The 24,522-nt window shown below is 48.5% G+C and overlaps 1 protein-coding gene across 1 annotated transcript in view; it reads left to right on the top strand.

Annotated features, from left to right (window-relative positions):
* Positions 1 to 24,522, top strand: part of STK11IP (serine/threonine kinase 11 interacting protein) — a 410,719-nt gene that overhangs the window by 82,505 nt on the left and 303,692 nt on the right. Inside the window, exon 7 of the mRNA XM_085650186.1 lies at positions 7,305 to 7,376. Within this exon, the coding sequence (XP_085506312.1) occupies positions 7,305 to 7,376 (72 nt within the window). The remainder of the gene's footprint in view (positions 1 to 7,304; positions 7,377 to 24,522) is intronic.

The raw sequence follows: 24,522 nt of genomic DNA, 5'->3' as shown, positions 1-24,522 counted from the left end.
AGGCAACAACCATCGCCTATGTTCTGTCAGATCAATCCAACAACCATTCTCATCCAACTTACCCATACTTTCTCTCCACTTGCTTAACTCTTCCTCTGTGGCTTCAGCTTGAAGCGACTTCACACTCTCTATTGTGTTCTCACACATTCCCACATCGTCAACCCATCTCGCGGGGCCTGCAACATACATTCTAGTCTTCACATTCTGTGCTGTTTCTTTCGCGGTCTCATCAGCAAACGCATTCCCACGTCCAACATCATCTGTGACTTTCCTGTGCGCACTGCATTTCATGATCGCAACTTGCAACGGTAGGGTCAGTGACTCAAGGAGATCATTCACCAACTTGCCATTCTGAATTTTAGCTCCATGCGACGTCAGGAACCCACGCTCCTTCCACAGTCGCCCAAAATTATGAGCCACGCCAAAGGCGTACTGGCTATCTGTGTATATATTCACTCTCATTCCTTCAGACAACACACATGCTCTCGTGAGGGCGATTAATTCCGCTGCTTGGGCCGAATTATGTGGCACTCGTGCAGTTTCCACGACCGTGTGCAAAGTCGTGATAGTATATGCAGCAGTCGTGTCACCATTAGGGAGCTTAAAACATGAACCATCTACCCATAAAGTGCCATCACACTCAGTCAGGGGAGTATCTTTTAGATCTACTCTCCCTTTCGTCTCTTCTTCTGTTCTGAACAGACAGTCCTGTTGCTCAATCTCATCTGAGTCTGCTGGAATTGGCAACAATGTAGCTGGATTCAGCGTATTGCATCTTTTTATGTGTATGTGATTTGCTAACAGTGTAAGTTCATAACCTGATAATCGCGCACTAGTCAAGTGTTGTGTCTTGGTCCTATTTAATAATGTGTCTACAGCGTGTGGAACCATAACAATCAATGTATTGTCCATTACCAAACCAGCAGATTGTCGGATAGACATCGCTGCAGCAGCTGTCGCTCTCAGACAGCTTGGCAATGCCCTTGCTACAGGGTCCAAGGTTGATGAAAAATACGCGCATGGGCGCGGTCTGTCGCCAAAAGGCTGTGTTAACACTGACAACGCACATCCATCTTTCTCGTGAACATACAATGTAAAAGGCTTACTGTAGTCAGGGGTACCCAACACAGGTGCTGAACATAATGCATTACGCAATTCCACAAAACTTTTCTGGCACTCTTCAGACCATGGGATAGGATTCGGTGTGTCTTTGCATGTTAAGGCTACTAAAGGTTTTGCCAATAAAGAAAAACTAGGAATCCAATGCCTACAGTATGAAGTAATGCCCAAGAAAGCACGCACTTCTCTCTGTGTTTTTGGCACACTCAACTGTGCAATGGCTTGAATTCTTTCTGGGGTCAGTTTCCTTCCCTCCTTCGATAAGAGATGACCTAAGTAGGTCACTTCTTGTCGACAATATTGCAGCTTGGAGAGAGACACCTTGTGATGGAAAGCGGATAAATGGCGCAACAGTGACAATGTGGCTTCTTTACAGATCTTCTCAGTATCCGCGGCAATTAGTAAATCATCCACGTACTGAATCAGGATAGCGCCACTAGGTAAAACAAGTGCATCAAGCTGCGCCTTCAAAGCCTGACTGTATATGGATGGACTCTCACAGTAGCCCTGGGGAGCGCGTTTGAAACGGAAGCTTCGGCCTCCCAGACTAAAACCAAAAATATCTCTGCTCTCTTCTGCAATTGGGATACTAAAGAAAGCATTCTTTAAATCAATCACTGAAAACCATGCAGCAGAGGCTGGAATCATTGTTAACAAGGCTGTTATATCAGGGACAACCGGAAACTGTGGCACAACAATCTTATTAACCTCTCTAAGATCAATCACAAATCTGTAAACAGGTGGCTGTGAAGGATCCGTTCGTTTTAAGACAGGTAAAATCGGACTATTGCAAACGTTGCCTCTTGTCTCTTCAATCACACCCTTATTAATCAAGTCGCTGACAATGTCTAACAATGCTTTCTGGCCTTCGTTAGAGATCTTGTACTGGGGAATACGTGGCAGTCTGACATTAGCCTTTAAAGTCACCACATATGGCGGTATCTCCAAGAGGCCCACATCATTGGGACCAGTAGCCCAAAGGGAATCCGGAAGGGATGACAATTCAGGCGGCATTGTATTTTTAGACAAGTACATTGGGGAAATCACTTTCCTACCTAATGTGAGTTGTACTCCTGAAGGAGAACAATACAGTGTAGCATGCAATCTTTTCAACAAATCTAATCCCAGCAAATTCTCACCACAACCTGTTGTTAGGATCAGGGGTGCTTTCAGCTCGCAAGGTCCAACAGAAAGTGACATGGGACTAGAAATCGGGTTCCTAACAGGGGCGCCAGAAAAACCTACCGAAACATTTATATCGCCAGACAAAGGTGCGCCAGGGAGTTTTGAATGCATGATTGAACTCTTTGCAGCACCAGTGTCTAGCAGAAAAGGCTCCGTTACATTTGCTGTAGTCACCTCAACATACGGTCCACTCTGATCCACTGGCACTGAAACAACTCCCTCTCTCTGTCTACGGCTGTCCTAGTAATCATTATTTTCTGCATCACCGTCCTCTGCATAATAATCATTATTATAATGCTGAGCCGTATTACTAATCGCGTTAGCTTGCTGATCAAAGCTATTGATGGTACTCTGAGGCGGCAGAGGACGCGCGTTCTGGGGAACACTTCCACGCCCTCTGCCTCTAGGAGCTTGCTGACCACCCCTTCCTCTGGCGCCATACATATTACCGTTCCGCTGCATTAATTTAGGGCAACTGTATTTAAAATGACCTTCCTCTTTACAGTATGAACATTGGTTGGGACCTACAGGGACACGTGGTTGGTAATACCCATTCATTTGCTGAAACTGTTGGGGTTGGTGATAGACACCTTGGGGTTGCCTATAATTCTGACCTCCACGTGGCGGATAGGCCTGCTGTAAAAGGACCTTTGTCTTTAGTTCCTTCGTTTTCTTTTCTGTTCTATCTTTCTCGTCCTTATCTCTATTTTCATAATACTGTGCAGTAGCCAGTATTTGCGCTGAAGAAGAAACAGCCCAAGAACTTTCCGAATCCTTTAACTTTTTACACAGGTCAGGAAGTAAATTCTGCACAAACTTATCCACAAACAACCGTTGGCCACCCTCAGTACTCATATCCTGCCCACTGTGATCAATAAACGTTTCTTCAAACCTAGTAAAGAAGTCTGACACTGTCTCATCTTTCTTCTGCTTGCATGCAGATAACTTGTCCCAATTTACGCGCATCGCAGGCATTATTGTCTTCATATACGTGATGATTCTACCAGGCAGTTCAGCTACTAAAGGTTCTGGTTTCGCACCACCAGTTTGTCTAGCATCAGCAGCAACAATGTTAGCCCATGTATCCCCTAGTTCTGCATTGTGATCTACATTACGAATTGACCCCCATAGAGGCTGTGGAACAACATTACCAAACAACATGTCTATGTCGGCCAGATTCATAATGCATGACCCTGCCGTCTGTGATAACTCTTTATAATAACCTGCTGGGTTTTTACGGGGATCAGGCAAGGACTGCTTAAGCGCTAACACCTCAGAGCGCTTCCATGGAACATGCACCCAAACACGCTGGAAATGCGCTGCCACAGCGGGGTTACCACCGGCAGCTGCAACCGCTTCCTTCCATACCGGGGGAACTTCTCTCATAGGGTATTGTCGCGCTTTTACCTTTTTCCCCACAAGGACATCTTGTTCAAACAATGATTGTTGGCAATCATCATTCCTAAAGGACAATACAACCGCAACTGCTTTATCTACTCCGCGGTCCACAATTATACCAGTTCCAAAATCGAACCTCACTCTACACAATTCCTGCGGGTTCGGATTTTTACCACTATCCTCCAATTCTTCACAGAGAATTTCGCACATTTTCTCGAACACATATCTCTGTTTTGGGGCATCCCACTGATGGAAAACGTTGACAACTGATTCCACATTATACAGTGAAGGGAAAACAATCCATCTACGCGCCATGTTATCTATTACCTTTTTCTCGTCAGGGTTAGGTAATTGGCTACGCAATTGCTTACGCTGTAAACCAGGAGTCGCACCAGATGACTCAAAGAGAGGAGACATTAATGTAGTAACCACATTAGCTAAGCGCTGTCGCGCTGAAGGAGAAGCTGAGGCGAGAACAGGGGGAAAAACAGAGGGAAGGAAAGAGGATGTAGAGACAGGTACTGGAGTGGTGGAAGGAAGAGTGTCAGGGGAGGCAGCTGCTGTATTGGGCAAAGTCGCAGGAAGTGCGGGGGCAGTTGGAAGCACAACTGGCGGTCCTTGAGAGGGCTGCGCTACAGGGATAGGAACCGGCTGCAAAGCAACTGGCGGTTGCGGCAAGGCTTGCAGTATATTCACTGGAGGTGGCATATTTACAAGCTGGGGAGGCGCCGTGGCATTTTGAGCATACGGGGGTGGCGAACTCAACAAATGTGACATCAGGGGATCTTTCTCCTTTTCTTCGGACTCATTCTGCTTCGAATATGGTAAAGCTGGGTAACATTTGTCAATCCCTAACTTGCGCTGCCTATGCAATTGCTCACTCATTTGCTCCTCTTCATTGTCTTTAAATTGTACAGCTGCTTGCATCACTGTCATACCTTTCTCTCTCTTATTCTTTTTCGCTAACTTAATTTCCTTTTGTTTGGCTTCCTTTCGCCATAAGCGGAAAGAGTCAAACATCGCCGACCGGGCTTTCTTCTTAAACAATTTAATTTCCAAATTATCTAAAATATCGGTATCAAAACTACCATTTTGGGGCCATTTTAAAACACCATCTTTCCTGGTGTAGTGGATCCACACTTCGTTATATGCAATGGGGCCTACGCCATGTTTTACATAGAGCTCATAAGTTGGAGTTCCAACCGGAGGAACCGGACATGATTCCTCTAGCTGGAAATCTTTTCCACAACCCAAACAGAATAATCTACCAAATAGTCCAGAACCAGGCATCTTTGCTCACTAGTCTAGATCCAAACGTCAAAGGATTATCGATTACGATATTCTCGTGAATACACGAGTCCTCTGGTTTTGGCGTTTGCAAACTCCAAATTACCAAATCAAAATGATCCCGAGGGATACCAAACAAATGGGAGACGCTCCACTTATACTTAACTGAATATTGCTGATCGATGGCGTCACCAGAAGACTCTCTCGATTGTTTCGCTCTCTCAAATTCGTCAAGGGTCCAAAACAGGTCGATTAATCAGGGCAGCAGTCCTTCGTAGCCGTCGGGACGCGGAGAACCTCGCAGAAAAGACTTTCGGACCACGTCGACATGCAGGGGTCGATGAAGTGGCGGCCTTCCTCCGGAATTTCCACACGAAGCTCCTCACGAACCTCTGGCTTGGACTGGTACCGCTGAAATCGTCCCGAGTTGGGCGCCAAACTGAAGTACTGGGTATTTTAGACCCAGCGGTGCAGGGGCACACACCCTATGACTTCTGGGTTCACCCTGTTCCAGACCTACAGAAACACAGAGTCTTCTGGGTGAAGTCAAAGATTCGTTTATTGGCTGCAGACCAATGACAGGTATCCTAGAAGTACAACAGCGTGTATGTTCTCAGGAGACTGCTGAAAATCATGGAGACGGACTTCACTTTAAATAGGCCTTTTCTGGCCTCAAGCATACATTCCTAGGTTTTATGATACGGCCATATATGAGTGTACATTACAAAGAAAAGGCAGAGTCATGATGACCATCCCACATTCCAGTTCGGCCAGCCCACAATGATTTACACAGTAAGGTTCAGATCCCACATCAGATGTAAACAGACCCCCCAATAAACATGAGCATCTCCTGTTTTGGGAAACAAGTCATAAAGCAGGAACAAGCAGGTGTGGAAGAGATTAGCCGGGGGATTGTATAGAATGAAAGGGTTTTATGACGGGTCAAGCCCTGATGCTAATCACAGGTGGACGGAGGAAGGGGAGCTCGTGAGACCGGTTTGACCTGGGGCAGCAGAGCCAGCTGCCCAGGTCACAGAGAAGTCAGAGGAGAAGCCCATGTACTGTGAGGCCCGTATTTACTCCATTATAGGCTATGTGAGGGCAATGACAAGATGGCCACTGCTTCCAAAATGGAACCCGCGTAGTGAAGCAGAATAACGTGTACACAGTGCATTCATAGCTAAAACGATATATAAAGCACTCGTACATGCCGCATTTACCATTTGCGGTTTGCTAATACCAAGATAGACAGGGGTAGGGCCCTGTCCCCTACGCGGTCCCGAATATTAAAGTACGACAGCGGTAGAGGCGTGCACATCTGCACGTGGGTGTAAATCCACACTCTGAAATGGTAAATGGCACACATGTGTAGATGTACGCCTACATGTAGTAGTAGATTTACTTGTGTAACTTTACCTTTGTGACGAGGCCCCATAAACTTTGCTTGATTACTGTTGTTCCCAGCTTCCTGGGCGCTCTAAAACCATGTACTGGTGAAGGCACTGGATGGAAGCACTCCTTCCAGATGCTCCTGGCTTTCATCCCAGTCTTCACTGCGGTTTACGCCGTGCCCTCCACCGTCGCCACCTTTGGTTCCATTTAAAGTCTCCACTGTTGCAAGCTTAAAGACTGCGGTTTATGCCCATGTTGGAGGCCCCTTCCTTTGCTATGAAGGCAGCCCGGATGCTCTCGTGGGCGATGGTGCACTTTACAAATACACATAACATAACATTCTTGTGCTTTGTCTCCTGATCTATCTCTATGGATGCACTCTGTAGATCTCCACTTCTTCTCAGTGAAGTTCACCATTTCCTGAAACCCTTCAATAACCTCCCATGTTTTATCTCCCTAAGTGTGATACCACTAATATAATGTGGTCTGTCTTTCTACTCTGTTCTCTTACACAGCGAGTGCACCCATTGGCTGAAAAGGGCTCTGTCGTCCCCTTTGCCATCTGCATCACCTAGGCGTGCTGAGGTGCCGTAGGTTACCTCTTGCGTCCTCTATGCATCATGCGATCTGTACCTCGTGGCATCCGATATGTTCATTAACAGTTTGAAATTGCAGCTCACTCGTCTTACTTGGCCGCTCACAGTGGTGAATAAAATGTAATGTTTGAACTGCATTGGTTACTGCTTCGGGTTCGCAAGAGGTATCCTCTCCATTTTAAGAGCCCACTTTATGTACTTGGCAGTTACACAGGTTCTGTTTAGCTTCCAGGCACTCTGTTTCTCCACATGTCTTACTTTGGAATTGACTGCTTCTTTCTCTGCTCTCACAATGTCAAACCCTCAGGATTTTTCTTTTTCTTCCAGCAATTGTTGAATGTTCTGAAGGTCCTGGATCTGAGTCACAACCAAATCGAGGACTGTGGCTCGTATTTTTTGGTAAGTGTTACTTATGGGTGTGAATACATGCTATGTAAACCATAAAATATTGGTCTTGTAACAGGTGTACCTCAGTGACGGGGCTAATGATGATTGTTATTGCTCTCTGCTTGCAGAAGATGTCCATTTTGAGACACTTCCAGCTTGTACGGCTGGACTGGGCGTAGCGGGCACCGGGCGTTTTCCCAGTAGGCCGGAAGGATGGGGGTCGTTTTTGTTTCTGGGGTGCGGCTTTGCAGCAGGGCTGCAATATCGGCCCCCTGTAACAAAAGCACAGCAGCACTGTTTCCCACCAGCACCTCTTAATCCCTCCATCTCCCCTCCCCTTCAGGGCCAGCCCGACATAATTGCCAGGGCTGGTTTGCGTTCCCAGTCCCACCCTGCAAGCCTGTGGGTGATTAGACTGGGTCAATAACCTCTACACCGCCACTTGGGGAAACATCCGCTTTGCACACACATATTTAGCAGCCCTCCCATTCAAGCTCTTTTCCTACATTTCATTTTGCCTCCTAGCAGACCTGATCCTTATTTTCTGCTATGATCATGCCTTTGTAAGCTTCTCCGTCTTACACAAGCCCCTCACTATGGTTGAGTGCAGAAGCTTTCGTGAAGTCTGGATGACTTTCAGTCTTCCCTGCATAGCGAAAGTACGTGCAACAGTGTCAAACACGTACCTCTCACACCCTCTGGATGTGAATGGCCTCCTTAATAACTGAAGAACTGCTCCCCTTTCTGAGCCTTGCCTGACCTTCCCTGAAGCATTTGTTCTTCTCGTTCTCCTCGCATCGACCTGTGGTGTTGAAGGACTGTTCTTGGGATTCTTCACTGCCACTGATCTGCAGATATCACCAGCTCGAAGGTCATACTCCCTTTAAGCTGCTTATATTTTTAACTCCGTTCTACAGAGTTTGGCCTTGTCGCATCTGCTTTGCAATGTTGTGTGGACCTCCTTGCGAGCACATTTGAAGAAGAGAGGCTTTGCGTGTATGCTGCTGATATCCAGACACAGAGGATCCAATTCAGTGATCTGGGGATTGGTTGCAAAAGATAGACTGCCTAATGTGGATCAATAACTAGATCAATTTATTTATTATTATTTATTTAGAAGTTTTATATAGCCCTGGCCTGACCCGAGGGTATCGGAGCGCTTTACATCAGAAGCAGTGCAGCTAGACACGTAAACAATAATAGTGAGGGTCGGAGGCGGAGAGTTCTGGTTCGAAGCAGTGCGGGGGGGGCCTGCTTCCGGGCTACGTCTGCTCCTATCGGTTCCCTAGGGAGCGGTCGAGGAACAAGGTTTTGAGTTGACTCTTGAATTTTACAAAGGAGGGGATAGTTCTGATGTGAGGGGGAATAGAGTTCCAGATTTTAGGTGCTGTCCTGGTGAAGGATCGAGTAGCATTTTTTTGTTTTCGCGTTTTCAGCGGGATGAGTAGAAGAGAATTTGAGCTTCTGAGGTTCTGTCCTGGCTGGCTTTTTTGAGTTTAGCTGCCAGATATTCGGGTTTGCCGGTGTGCAGAGCTTTGTGTGCGAGGCCGGCTGTTCTGAAGCTCGCCCTCATTTCCACCGGGAGCCACTTGAGTTCTCTGAGTGCAGGTGAGATGTGATTGAATTTCTTGATTCCGGTGACCATTCTGGCTGCCGCGTTAAGCGTTGTTTTGAGGGGAGCAAGATGTGATTTTGCTATTCCTGAGAGGACTGCATTCCCAAAGTCCAGTCTTGACAGTACCAATGCTTGGGTGGCCTGTTTGAGATCATTGGGCGGGATGAAGGTTTTATTTTGTTCAGTAGCTTTCGGTTAAGGAATGCGCTCTTAGCTGAGTGCTTTATATGAGTGTTCATGTTCAGTTTTAGGTCTAGCGTGATGCCTAGTGACTTGACAGTCGGCCAGGGTGAGGTTCCAGTTGAGCGCATCGATAGCTTTGAGCCATTCATCAATATGGGGGATCTGATCTTTGTTCGAGATGAGGATTATTTAGTTTGAGGTGGTTGCTTGACAGCCATTGTTGAACATCTCTCAGTACGTCATTGAGTCGTTGAATGTCTCTGATGGAGGCGGTTTCCAGGTAGATCCGAGTATCGTCTGCATAAAGATGGAACCGGATGTTGGCTTTTTTGAGTAGTCTGGGGAGAGGTTCCATGTAAATGTTGTAAAGTTGCGGGTAGAGCACTGAACCTTGAGGGACTCTCTTGTTGACTGGATGAATGTCGGACATCAAGTTTTTGATTTTGATTTTTTTTGGGTGCAATTGTGTAGGAAAGAAGAGAACCATTGACGACCACCTCGCCAAGACTGGCTCTTTCTTGGAGAGCCCTAATGAGGAGATTGTGGTCTACCGTTTCGAATGCTGCCGATAGGTCAAGGAGAATGAGGAGGCAGCATTGGTCGGAGTCGAGTGATTTGTGGATATCGTCGATGATGTTGAGGATCGCGGTTTCTGTGCTGGAGGCTTTTCTGAAGCAAGACTGATGGAGGTCAAGGAGGTTGATGTTGTCCAGGTGTTGGGTTAGTTGTTGTAGTACGCATTTTCTATGATTTTGGACAGAAGAGGAAGGTTAGAGACCGGTCTGAAGTTATTTAAATCCTCTATGTCAAGGCTGGGTTTTTTCAGCAAAGGCGTGACTTGTCCTACTTTAAGGCAACCTAAACAACTCTGTTTTTCAAGGAGCTGTTTATGATCGTGCACCAGAGCGGTGCAAGGGAGAGCTTCAGCTTTTTAGTCAGTTGGGGAGGAATAGGGTCTCGGACATGAGATGAGGGTTTGGAAGAAGAGATGAGATTGATTATCTCAGTTTCCTGAATGGGGCGGAAGAGGAGCCAGGGTATGGTGGAGGAAACCGGGGAGATGACATCCACCCCAGATGTGCTGCTCTTTGTGGGTGGGGGTGTTGTTGGTGTCTGGTGATCTTGTCATCAAAGAAGTTGGTGAAATTGTCGCAAAGTTCTTTGGATGTCTGTATTAAGGAAGAAGCTGGCTTGGAGGTTTGTTGTCTGATGATGTTGTCTAGCTCTTTGGGTCTGTGTTTTGTGCTGTCCAGAGCGGAGCGGAAGAACGAGGATTTTTTGTTCTTGATGTGATTGTTGTACTTCCTGCAAACTTTTTGGAGTTGTTCGCGGAGGATGGTAGTAGGATTATTCCTCCAGCGTCTTTCTGTGGCTCTTAGTTGTCTCCTTTCCGGAGTTGATGTCAGTGTTGAACCATGATCTGGACGGAGTGGCTCGGCTTTTTTTTTTAGCTTCAGGGCGGCTAGTTAGTCAAGCATGGCCACCAAATTTTAGTTAGAGTGAGGTGAGTTCGGTTGTGGTGAGGTGGTCGTTGGCACTGGGAAGGAGCGAGCTTATCCTTTCTTCTAGGGCGGCCATGGGAATCCGGTTGAAGTTCTAGCCCTTTTTGAGGGGGCTTGCGCGGGTGGCAGAGGAAGCATTTTTTGGTTAATGTGGAATAGGATCATGTGATGGTCTGACCAGTCCACCGGAAGTATTTGGTCGATCATAATTGCGTCTCGTTGAGCGATAATGGCATCCATGGCTGCTCCTTTGTCGTGCGTTGCCTCCGAGCAGTGTTGTGCTAAGTTGTTGTCGCGGAGGAGATGGGATAGCGTTTGAATTAACGGGTTGTTCGCTTCATTCCAACAGAGGTTTAGGTCACCAAGAATTAGGTTGTTAGCGTCCCCGAGTGCGCAGTGAGCAATCAGGTCGGCCAAATGTTCCCCAAGTGTTGCCTGGTGGGTGATAGAAAAGGTGGCAGAGTAATGATCCATTATCCTTGGTCTTGATCTTGGTGGTAAGACATTCAAAGGTGCTGTACTTACAAGAATCAATTTCCATGATGGCGATGTTGTCCTTATAAATGATAGCTACACCTCCCCCTCGTTGATCGTTTCTGTCTTTGTTAATAATGGAAAAACTTGGCGGCATGAGCATATCTAAGCAGGGTGAGGAGAGTTTGTTGAGCCAAGTCTCTGTGATGAACGCAATGTCAAGATCACAGCTGACCAACTCGCCGCTTCCCTGAGCCAGCACCCTCCCGCCAGCTCAGCAAACCCCAGCCAGGCCGCCGACAACCTCACGAAGTGGATCAGCAACTGCGCGGACGAACTCGCCCCTCTGAGGACACCGCCTAGCAGACCCGGCAGCAAGAAGGCCCCTTGGTTCACCGACGAACTCAAGAGCTCCAAGAAGAACTGCCGAGCCCTCGAGAAAGCCTGGAGAGGGGAACCAACACCAGACAACATTACCGCCCTCAAGCTTGCCACCCGGAAGCACCACCAACTGATCCGCGCCACTAAGAAAACAGCATTCAAGGACCGGCTGGACAACAACGCACACAACTGCAAGGAACTCTTCAACATCGTCAAAGAGCTCTCCAACCCCAACGCCGGAAACAACGACATCACCCCATCGCAAGACCTCTGCAACTCCCTCGCCTCCTACTTCCACAACAAGATCGCGGACATACACAACAGCTTTAGCACACAACCGACGCCCGCCACGACCGAACCACCGCCCCCCACCACCACCCTCCGCGCCTGGACTCCGATCAGCACGGAAGACACCGTCCGCATGATGAACTCCATCCACTCCGGATCTCCAACCGACCCCTGCCCTCACCACGTCTTCAACAAGGCCGACGCTGTCATCGCTCCCCACCTGCGGAACATCATCAACACCTCCTTCGACACCGCCACCTTCCCGGAGAGCTGGAAGCACGCCGAACTCAGCGCTCTACTCAAGAAACCTACAGCGGACCCCACCGAACTCAAGAATTACCGCCCCATCTCGCTCCTCCCGTTCCCAGCCAAAGTCATCGAGAAGACCGTCAACAAGCAGCTGGCCGCCTTCCTCGAGACAAATGGATCCCTCGACCCCTCACAGTCGGGCTTCCGAGCCAACCACAGCACCGAGACCGCACTCATCGCTGCTACCGATGACATCCGAGCCCTGATGGACAACGGAGAAACAGCGGCCCTCATCCTCCTAGACCTCTCCGCGGCATTCGACACTGTCTGCCACCGCACCCTTGTGCAACGCCTCAACAACGTCGGAATCCAGGAGAAGGCACTGGATTGGATCAGCTCCTTCCTCAACGGAAGAACACAGAGAGTCCGCCTACCACCGTACAAGTCAGAGGCCACCGAAGTCATCTGCGGCGTCCCTCAAGGATCCTCGCTGAGCCCCACCCTCTTCAACGTCTACATGAGCCCCCTTGCGGCCATCGCACGCCAACACAACCTGAACATCATCTCCTACGCTGACGACACCCAGCTGATCCTCTCCCTGACCAACGACCCCGCCGCAGCCAGAGCCAACCTTCACGAAGGAATGAAAGACGTAGCCGAGTGGATGATGACCAGCCACCTGAAACTGAACTCAGACAAGACGGAGGTCCTCATCCTGGGCTCCTCACCCTCCGCCTGGGACGACTCCTGGTGGCTCCACGCCCTGGGCTACGCACCCAAACCGACAGACCACGCACGCAACCTGGGCTTCATCTTGGACTCCTCCCTCACCATGACCAGACAAGTCAACGCCGTCTCCTCGTCATGCTTCAACATCCTGCGCATGCTACGGAAGATCTTCTGGTGGATCCCCACCGAGACCAGGAAGACGGTCACCCAGGCCCTCGTCACCAGCCGACTGGACTACGGGAACGCCCTCTACGCCGGAACCACCGCCAAGCTCCAGAAGAGACTCCAGCAGATCCAGAACGCCTCAGCCAGACTCGTCCTCGACATCCCACGACATAGCCACATCTCCGGACATCTGAGAGACCTACATTGGCTTCCCGTCAACAAAAGAATCACCTTCCGCCTCCTCACCCACGCACACAAAGCCCTACACGATCAAGGCCCCAGCTACCTCAACAACCTATCAACTTCTACGCTCCCAAGTGACATCTCCGATCAGCCAGCCACGCCCTCGCCGCCATCCCCCGCATCCGAAGAACGACAACGGGAGGAAGATCCTTCTCCTACCTGGCTGCCAAGACCTGGAACTCCCTACCGACCGACTTGCGCCTGACCCAAGACCACCTCTCCTTCAGGAAGAAGCTCAAGACCTGGCTATTCGAGCAGTAGCAGCACTCCCCCCCCCCCCCCCCCCCCCCCGCCCCCCCGAGCGCCTTGAGACCCTCCGGGTAAGTAGTGCGCTATATAAATGCCTATGATTGATTGATTGATTGAATGTCCTGCGAGAGGATGGCTTCTGCTAGTTCAGTTGCATGCATAGAGGGAGATCTGCAGTTGATGAGCATGCAATTGGTGAAAAGCTCATTTTTTTGCTATGATTCTTTCTAGGGGGGGGGGGCCCTAGGTAAGGTGGTGAGGAAGGGCGGGGGTCTAGGGGGTTTCGTGAGGGGCAGGTCTCTTCTGAAACCCACTTGGATTTGGGATTTAGGGGAGTCCGTAGCAGGGGAGTTGTATGATGAGGCTAGATCAGCTGCTTCTACGAGGGACATTGTGGTAGGAGGGGGGTCGTATGATGAGGCTAGATCGGCCGCTTCTTCGAAGGACATTGCGGCTTTGCTTCTTGTGGGTCTTGATGTCAGGATCTCAGTGTCAGTTTTTGTGAGACTCTGTAACCTGGTTGCTGGGGCTTTGGTTCCTGCGGGTTTCTGTGGTGGGATCTCAGCGTCCGATCTTGAGGGTCTCTGAATCCGTATCACAGGGGTCACTAAGGGCCTGGTGGGGCGTTTAGGGTGGTTGGAGCTGGACGGAGTGGGCACCCTGGGAGGGGATTGCTGGGGCTTTCGTGTCGTGTCGATGTTGGTGAGGATTTCGATCAGGCTCCAGAATATAATTTCTAGCTGGCTTTCTAGAGTTAGACGCAGCGCCATGTTAACATGGTTGGGGGGTGAGGGAATCCTTGATAGGGTCACCCTGTGAGGTTGAAGTTGTGGCTAAGTAATGTTGCCTATTGCTCCTTGTGACACCATGTTGCCTGTGTTTGGGACCCTGGGTACGGGATGCATTGGGTCGTGTCGTGTCTTCGTCCTCCAGAGGTCTGCGGGAGTGGTAGTGTGGTCAGTAGTGGTGGGGCAGGATCATGCTGTTGAAGAGGGTGGATCATTAGAGAAGCTTGTGTTTGGCGTGCCTCTGGGAGTTGGAGATCACGATTCATGGAGGCGAAGGAGTGGAAGGTGACTCTGCGGGGGAGGGAGGTGGTGGCGTTGGGCAAGATGATACTTGATTGCTTATCCTGTTGGGGCATAATATCTGGGGGTGAGAGATGGGTCGAGGAAGGACGAAGCGAGTGAAGGAGAGCGGTTCGAAGTGTGGGGAAGAGCGAGTCGAAGGCCTCTAGGTTCTCATTGTTTGCCTGTATCAGGACTGTGCCGTTAGTGTAGATGGTCACAGATGTGTTCCCGCCCCTTGACGAGCGGTTAGGGAGAGAGATCGTTAGTTTTCAGCTGTGCGGAGTAGTCGTGGTTTTAGAGATGTAAAGTTGCGTTCTGAAAGTGGCAATCCAGTTATCGTGTCTTTCAGTGTGGAAGATTAAATCCATTTTGATCTGCCCTTTGGAGGAGCAGTGGTATGTGTCCGCAAATAGTGTTTCTGGATGCTGTCTAATCAGTTTGTTTGAATTTTTTTTCTCGCTTTAAGAGAGAGGTTGGGGGGGTAAGCTAATAACGAAGGAGTTCGCGCCGTGGGTTTTCACGTAAGTCAATGTGTGGTGGTTGGAGGGAATTGGCGTGCCCGGTGACATTGTTGGGGTTCTAAGAGGGGGGACCGTGAGTCTGATAGGGTGTCTTGGACGTTTGAAGAGTTTAGATGGTTCATCTGGGGTGAGTTAAAAAATAAAATAAAAATTGTCTCCTTGAGATGAGTCGCGGAGGTAGGGTTTAACAGCTGTGCGTCCCCTTAGCTTCCTGAAAATGCTGATCAGGTGGTATTGCCTTCACGAAGCAGCAATTTTGGGGTCAGGCATCCGAGTCTGTTATCGACTGGTCTGTGCCTCCTTGGTGGTTGTTGCCTGGGACGCTCATTGTGCGTCTTTATTTTCAGGTTGAAGGTGCACAACGGCGGGGAGGCGTCAGCCGTGTGTAGTCCCGGACAGGGCCAGGTTTATAGTGGGCTTTCGGATCCTGTTGGGTTTAAGCTTAGGTCCTGGGTCCCGGACTGGAGGGATTTTCATGGGTTCTGGACAGAACCTTGGCGTATTTATCTTCGGATTATCACTTGGCGGCCATCTTGGGGTCAGGCCATGGTGTTATACAACTAGGGTGAGCAGTGTGTGGTAGCGCTTGTGGTAAATCCGTTCTCTCCAAGACAGTTGATTATTTAATTCAGTTGTGAGCCTTTAATAGAAGGGTCTCTCAAGTCTCCAGAGGGAATCCCTGGTGCCATATACCAAGGGTTAGTTATTTGCAGCCATCTTGGGGTCAGGCCTTATGGACACAAAGCATGGGGAGGCGGTAATCACTGTTACAGGGCCCTCGTCGCTTCTTAGTTGTGGCCAACGAATCGGAATGCTAGTGTTGCGGCAGCGTAGGCACTTCTTGTACCGTGCTGATGGGACACCTGCACAATTGGAACGCCTTGCAGATTTAGAGCCGGGTTTGTACTTTGCGGCCATCTTGGGGTCAGGCCCAGTGGGCACAAGGTCTGTGGAGGCGGTAAACGGAGTGATACTGAGCCCTTATCTTTTCATTAGCTGAGACCGACTTGTCGGAATGGGAGTATTGCAGCAGCGATATAGCCAAGGTTCTGTCAAAACACAGATCCTGCTGATAATCCTCCTTCCTGACCGGACTCCATCGAAAAGAATATGCAAACTGGGGTTTGTTCTTGATGCATTACGGTCTCTGGAGGTATGTGCACCAAGCACTGTTACGGGTGGAGCTTCTCTTCTGCTTCTCCTGTGCAATGGATCGCCTACTTAAGTCTTCTTGTGGATATCGCCAAGTCAGTGACTTGGTTCCAAAAGCAGATGGCTCACGCTTCTTCATTTTCAATCACACGTGCTAGATCTCCACCGCTTTCACTGAATCCCTACTAAGCAAAGAGTAGAATTTAAAGCTTCGACCTGGAGAGCCGGGCCCTGCACAGTCAGGGGCCCTTCCACCTATCCAAACTGCCAGAAACGTAGTAACTAATCTCAAAAGCCATCTGCTCATCGATATATTTGAGTTTTATATGTTTAAGTACTAGGCCCGCTTCCTTTAGTCTAGAATACAGATGGAATGACCTACTGAGAACATGAAGACTCTGCTGTTCAAACAGAGTTGTGGTTTGCATTCAACCTAGTGGAGCGGGATTCACCCAGATGTGCATCTCTTGCCTGTTGTGCCCAGATGTGCATCTCTTGCCTGTTGTGCTCAGATGTGCTTCTCCTGCCTGTTGTGCCCCAGGGTCCAAGCTGTGTGGTAATGGAACTCTAGCTTCATAGGTTTAAAGAACAGTAGAGCTCTGAGTTTGTTGTTGCTTCGTAACAGGTGTATGTTCTGGGGAGCTGGTTACACCTGCTGGCCTGCAGATTACCACTGCTTCCAGAGTTTCAAGTACTTGTAGCTAACTTGCCATGAATTGCAGCTTTGGTGGCATTATGGCTGAACTCATTCATTGTGCAGTGCCACAGAAAGAAAATGGCAGAGACTATGGCGGCAAGTAATACACTCAAAGAAGCTATCCCCATAGTCAGAGCGGTGGAAGAGTCCAACTTATGTGTGAAGGAGACCGAGCACTTGTGGAGAAGAAAGAACCTGGATGGAGCTGTGACAGAGAATACTGCTAAGAGGAAGGGGAGCAACTCCTAGGGGAGGGATTTAAAGGTTTGCCAGAGGTGGACCTGCATTTTATGTGGGTCAGATTCTAAAAATTGTTTTGCGGTGGGAAAGGAGTGCGGACAATGTGGTGAGGAGGGACATTTTGCCCCTAGACAATGGTAGGAGCAGGGTAGACTTGGTGGATGATCAAGATGACGTGTCTTAGAAGGTGTTGTGTGGGATCAGATGGAGAATCTGAGAAGGAAGGCTAGACCAAAGCAGGGTTTGGAATCCGAGGTCAAGATGTTACCTTGATGAGGGACTCTGAATCCCTGTACACCATCATTCTGGAGACTGTGTTTGTGGAGAGGAGGCCAGAGATTTAACTAGAACCCAAAGCCGCAGACCCCAAGCAATATCAGGGTGGTAATATCGATATGTTAGAATGTACGTGGGCTAATATTATCTTTAGAAGAAGGGCCATTGAGGTTAAGGTATATGTCGCTTGAATTGAGCCTATCATTTGGGGAAGGGACTATTGGTACAACCTGCATACATTTATCAATCCCAAGCTCAGGTTTTGGTATTAGAAGACACAAATCGGAAGGAGATTTTAGGGAATGCCAAGACTATGTTTAAACAAAGTTTGAGCATGCTCACAGGATAGATACGTAAAATAATCTTGAGGGAGAGGACATAACCAGTTAAGCATAAATCAAGTTGAGTGCCCTTTGTAGCAAGGGAAGAGGTAATGTGTAGGCTGAAGGAAATCAAACAAGAAAGCACGATTGAGCCCTTGGAATCCTCAGGAGGGTTCTCTCCAGAGGTCATCACAAAACAAACTGATGTCAAACTAAATTTCCGAGTTAGATCAAAGCTTCCTCTTTCAGAGTGTGATCGAAAATAGCGTTGGTATTGAAAGGGGACAGATGCTACTAAAAGCTAGAATTAAGAAGTGCCTCCCACCAGATCCATGGCTAGAGATACTTGGATATGAGACGGAATGCAGGAATGGCACTTGAACTGGACACTGCAGAGGGAAGAAAACGCACATTATCTAAAAAAATTACATAACGTTAGTCTGTTTTTTAACTTTCAGATTCCAACAAAATCATGCACCTGCTTCTGTCAAGTGCTTGTCACTCAGGTGTGCTCTGCAGTTCAAACGTTCTGGTTTGGCTGTAGAGAGAGTCTCGCCGGTAGCGTTGCTGAAGATCCTGAAGCCTGGAATCCTGAAGTGTTTGGATGCACTTGCGCTTCCACGCTCCTAGAAAAGTCTAAAGTTCTTGTCAGTACATGGGTGTGGAGGTTAGTCACCAAGAGTTCAAGACTAGTCTCCCATTCAAAAGCGATGTTTTAGCTCTCTGTTAGTGCAAAGCTTAGTTTCCAAAAGTCTGAGTTTAGCCTCTATTTCTCCTGGCCCAGGAAAGGACAAAGTGTCCTGAACAAGACTCTGCATTAACCACTCTGACCTGAGTGGGAGCTCTGATTAAGTCACTGGATTTATAGGTGACAACAAGTAACTGCAAGTCCACACAAAAACGTCCTACTGCAGGTAGGAATCCTCAACTGGCTGCGAGAATCAGGCAGGGCTCCAAGGGTAATCCTTTGCAAAAATTGCCACTGCCACCCGACGCCTCCGAAATCTCACTCAATTGTGTGAGACTGTGCGTGGTCTCAGGAAGATGGAAGAAGGTGGCCGCAGTGGAGGGCAAGGCTTGACATCCCTTTTCGGCGAAGAAATGTGGAGTGCTTTGATGCCTATGTGAAAGACGAGCTCTAATACAATTAGACAAATGTGTCACAAAGGCTTGGTGGGAGAGCTATCCTGAGATTAGAGATGCAGCTGTGAATTTAGTCTGGCATTGAGCATGGCTTTGTAGGTGGTGTGCGAGGATTACACCAGTGGGAAAAGGGCTGAGAGTCCTCTATTGCTTGAAGAAGCCCTTGGAAGAGAGCAGTTCTGCCAGTAGAGCAGTGTGAGGGAATGCCACTTGGCAGAGCAGTAATTTAAAGGACAGTGTTGTAGAGGGTTGGGGTGGATGGGTTTACCTTTAAAGTGGAGGGATGTATCACATTATGGGGACAAACTTATTTGCATGTTTTGGAATAAATATGACACCCTACCTGGCCTGTTTATATATTTTTCCCATAGTGAACTCTATTATCTGAAAGCCCACTGAGGTACTTCTTGGATGATGTGTGGCCTAAAATCAACACATTAGGAGTGCACCACACCTATACCTCACACCATAACATATGCAGATTATCTATTGTTACCTCATACCACATTGTTGGATGACTGGCTGTTGGTGTCAAATGATTTTCAACAAAGCATTTTCTTTTTTTGTCAAACTTGTTTTTATTAAGTTTTCCAACGTCAAGAAATAAACATGGCAATACATCAATTATATTGTACTCTTTTGCATTTATTGTCACTCTAGTTCCGGGATTAGATTCTATCGAAATGTTCGAGACAATATCTTCCTTAAAGTCACTACTTGTATTGCCAGAAAGAAATTTATTGTAATTAGATTGACCATGAACAGTAAAATATCATAACATGTTCCCCTAAAAGACCTTCCTCCCATCACTCCAACACCCTTCTCCCACAACAAGCCTTATTCCGTCAGTCTGGCGTGTATTGTTGCTTTCAATAGCCTGTAGGGAAGAGAGAATGCCAGAATTACCTCTTAAGAGTAAACCTAGTCTTGCAATCTACAAATATCAAGGAGAACAAATCTATGTTAGCGATTAGTACAAAAAAGAAAACCAAAAAAAGGTGAAAGAGGAAAAACCGGAGTGATGAGAAATGGAAGACACAAGGACACAGAGAGAAAGGCCTACCTAGCTAATACCTTAGGGGGCCTGGGTGTCCTGGTAGCTGCTGGGTAATTTATGGAGTGCGTTCTGTTGGCGTGTAGTGCTTCGGGTTAAAATTGGAACAGGTGTAGAGCTCTGATTCTCGTGGGGCAGGTTGTCAGCGGGAGGCCCTTCGAGAGAAATTTACCCAGTGGGCCCCATGAGTATACAACAGTTTTGAACTCGTCACTGTAAATGTCGCTCGTCTGCTCCATGGTGAGCGCTTGCCATAAACGAGCATGCCATTGCGTGAGAGGCGGTGCTTCTGTTTTTTCCCACGCGGCAGCCCCGAGACATAGCAACACTATGGCCTGGTCGGCTTTAGTTTGAAATTGCAGTTCTGCGTCTCGAAGGCCAAGAAGAGCAAAGCTTGGGCCGGTGGGGGTTGGGTATCCTAGTAGCTCTTTAATTTGTGCCAGGATTTCAGACCAGAAGGGACGGATAGTCGGGCAATCCCACCATGTGTGCCGAAAGTTTCCCCAACAGGCCGCATCCTCTCCAACACAACTCTGACGTGTTAGGAAATATCTTGTAAAGTTTTGTGGGGTAAAGGAACCAGTCGTATAGAATCTTGTAGTGCGCCTCACGCTGACCCAGGGAGAAATTGTGCCCTTTTATGTCCTTCCAGAGGGATTTCCATTGTGTGTCCGAGATTTCCTGTCCTAGTGTATGCTCCCAAAAATCAAGATGTCTCGGTGGTCTGGAAGGTAATGTGTGTAGTAGAAGAGAGTAAAGGAAAGAAATGACCCCCTTTACTGTGCTCGCCCCCTTCACAAAGCGTTCTAGCGCCGTGAGTTCTCTTCTCGCCCCTTCTCTTATCCCAGTCCGCAGAGCCCAATGCCGTATTTGCATATAGTGATAACATTCTGAGTCGGGTAGGTGGAATTCCATTTGGCAGTTCTCAAACGTTAAGATATCCCTATTATGGAAAACATCAGTCCGGGGGAGACCGCCGCCCCTCCCGCCATGCGTCGAACGGGCCCGGTTCTAATGCAGGTGGGAATGCTAGGTTGTAGTGAATGGGGGTGAACTGGTAGGGGAAAGAAGCCCACTCAGTCTGCTTGAGAACATGATCACATGTTTTTAGAGTCATGTTGGTGAAGGTGCTTATGTAAGCATTTGGCGGACGGTCCGATTTTGGTTTCCATATTAAATCCCAGATCACCCTGCCCGCTATTGCACGGTCCATATGTAGCCAATGTTTGTCCGATTCACGTTGGCACCATTCCACTATGACGTGGAGTTGCGCCGCTTTATAAAATAGGGTTAAATCAGGGAGTGCCAGTCCCCCCTCATCATTGGGCTTTCTGAGGAGAGTAAATGGTACTCTTGGCCGTTTATTTTGCCATATAAATCTCTTTAACATTGATTGAGCTTCTTGTAAGAAGTCTCTTTCGAGCTCAATAGGGAGACTCTGAAATAAATGTAGGAATTTGGGAAGGTTCACCATCTTAACAGCATGAATTCTGCCCATCCAGGAGAGATAGAGAGGCACCCATCTCTTAAGATAAGTGCGAAGCTGTTGCAAGAGAGGGGATGGGTAGCGGCAAACAATCCTGAGATATTGGGGGTCAGTTTTATCCCTAAGTAAATTGTCTTGCTTAGCCCACTGGAAGGGTGTAGATGCCACCGAGCCCTCCATTGCCTCGTCTGTTAGTCAAATTGAGTAGGAAGGATTTTGTCAGGTTAATACGCAAACCCGCTACTCCTTCAAAACATTACAACTCCCTTAACAGTGTTGTTAGGGAATGTTGTGGGCCTGATAGTGTCATGAGTATATCATCCGCTAACAATGTGATTTTGTGTTCGTCTTGGCCAAATTTTATCCCCTTAATCTCTTGGGGCCAGATGTATGACGGCCACAATAGCGCCTCACAAATTGCGAGTCTTCTGCGACTCGCAATTTGCGAGGCGCTATTTTGGATGTACAACAGTGTGAAAAACACTGTTAGCGATTCCCAATAGGGTCGCAAATAGAGAGGCTTCTGAATAATAATGAGACTCTCGCAATTTGTGACCCCATTGGGAATGACAGGCCCTCCCAGGTATGGTGGTGGCCTGCTGGGCTCAGCAGACAACCATGTCTGGGACTGCTTTTAAATAAAGCATTTTTTTTTTTTTAATGCAGCCTGCTTTCCTTACATTTTTAGAGACAGTCACAAGGGACCCCTTCCAAATTACGACTGCATTACCTCCCTCTTGAAGAGGGTGGTAATTTGCGAGTGTTTTGTGACCACAATTGCGGTCACAAAACATTTGTACATAGATTTGCAGACGCAATTAGCAAGGGAACGTCCCTTTCCTAATTGCGACTTGCAATTCCTAAATAGAGAGTCTCAAATGAATTGCGACTCGCTATTTAGGAATTTTACATGGCCCAGACTGAAATTGCATGTGCAAACGGGTCGCAAACCCGTTTGTGCATGCAATTCTAGGTCATACATCTGGCCCTTGGTTTTCTCTGAGTTTTGAGGCGAACGGTTCAATGCTTAACGCAAAAAGAAGTGGGAATAATGGATAGGGCGTTTGATTCCCTCAGCTGGATATATCTGTTTGCACTGTTGCGTCGGTTGAATCTCGGACAGCGGTTCTTGTTCTATTTGACCCTGTTATATACCGACCTTACGGCCTCGGTACGGGTAGCAGGTGCGAGTTCCTCCGTGTTTGCTATAGGTCGGGAAACGAGACAGGGATGCCCTCTGTCTCCATAACTATTTGCACTCGCGATGGAGCCACTGGCAGCATGGGTGCGTATGGACGCGCAGGTTCACGGTTTTGAATGGGCCCAGGGGTTGTCGGATAGGATCGCCCTATACGCGGATGACGTCCTCTTTTTTTTCTCACGGAGGTGGATAGAACGGGACCTTGGCTCTTGCGTATTATGCAGATATTTGGCGAAACCTCTGGTTTATATATGATTCCCCGTAAATCTACGCTGTGGTTAATTGGAGGCTGGTGTGACCTGGGTGGCTGGGCATAGTCGATTCAGTTGGCGACGGGGCGACTGAAATACTTAGGTGTATTTAGAACACATATACCTGCAGGTGCATGGGAGCGTAATTTAGTTCCGGTTTGGGAGCGAGGTCGCAATGACATTAAGACCTGGTCCCGTATGCCATTGACCATCTATGGCAGATCAGCCATATTTAAGATGGTGGCCCTCCCTCGTCTCCTACATCAGTTGCAGAACCAACCATATCTGATTTTCCACACCCACCCCCAGTTGGTTCCGGCAGGTAAACGCAGCTCTCGGGCAATTCTTATAGAAGGGGGGCAAAGTGCATGTGGCCATGCGGACGTGTTTTCTATCTACATATAGTGGAGGGCTCGCGTCACCCGATATCCTGTCCTATTATCAAGCTTCTCACCTACTCGTATTGAAAGAATGGTGGTACGGCAATCGTGAGGATCCGGCATATGTGGTGGAGAGGCGCCTCATGGGCAACCATTCTCTACATGCGGTATTGTACTCTGCACCACTGCGGGGGCCATTGCCCTTGGCAACAAAGGTGGTGTTCCGGGATTGGAGGCAGGCTCGGCGCAGAATGGGGTGGTGGAATAAACTGACGCAGGAGACCCCCCTTTGGGATAATGGACGCTCGCCGCAATTAGCCGCCCTGCAAGGTTTCAGAGGGTGGGATCTCATAGGGATCTCGGTCTTGGGGGATGTTATGAAGGGTTCGACATTGAAATCGTTCCGGGACCTTCAGATGGAGTTCCACATGCCGCAGTCCCAATTCTTTAAATACCTTCAGTTTCGGCACGCCCTATTGCCCAGCCTGGTGGGGTTAGAATCAGTGCCCGAGTTTAGCCCCTTGGAGGCAAAGGTCTTTATGGGGGATATACAAGACCGCAAGATATCTAGGATATATCGAACCCTGGTTATCCACTGCTCCTCCACACTGCAGAAACTCTGGGAGGGTGACCTGGGACCCTTGGAGGAGGACGACTGGGTGGAGGCCCTAGCTGCCCCGCGTGGGGCGGCCATTGCGGTGCGTCTACACTAGGTCCAGTTTAAATATTTGCATAGGGTCTATTACACGCGAACGCGGTTGTGAAGGGCGGTGCTGGTTGCATCCGCGCAGTGTCTCAGATGCCACAGGGAGGAGGGTACGCTGATGCATACGGTTTGACAGTGTCTGTCTCTGGATCGGTTTTGGAGGGGAGTTTTCTCTTGCCTGTTGGAGGTTTTGGGCTGGGATCTTTCCCGCTTCCCGAAACTGGCACTATTACATGTCCTGGAGGGGATAGGAGGCAATATCTATAAACGTCACTTGTTATTGTTAGGTCTCACGTTGGCAAAGAGGGATACAGCGAGGGCATGGAAGGCTCCGAGGCCCCCTGCAGTGACCGCATGGAAGAGCGGTCTGGACTTTTGTATGGGCCTTGAGAAACCGATCTTCCTTGCTAGAGGATGCCCCCTAAAACATTTTAAAATATGGAAACGGTGGGCAGACTACCGGGGATTGCTCCTAGACCCAGTTTCTGTAGAATGTGATTAGTGATTATAAAATCTGGGCTGCTTGGCTGGAACTCTGGGAGTGGGGTGGGGGTGGGTCCCAGGTGGGCAACTTGACTTT

This window comes from Triturus cristatus, chromosome 3_2 (genome assembly GCF_964204655.1).
Source record: "Triturus cristatus chromosome 3_2, aTriCri1.1, whole genome shotgun sequence".
Taxonomy (NCBI): Eukaryota; Metazoa; Chordata; class Amphibia; order Caudata; family Salamandridae; genus Triturus; species Triturus cristatus.
This window is presented reverse-complemented; position numbering and strand designations above follow the sequence as displayed.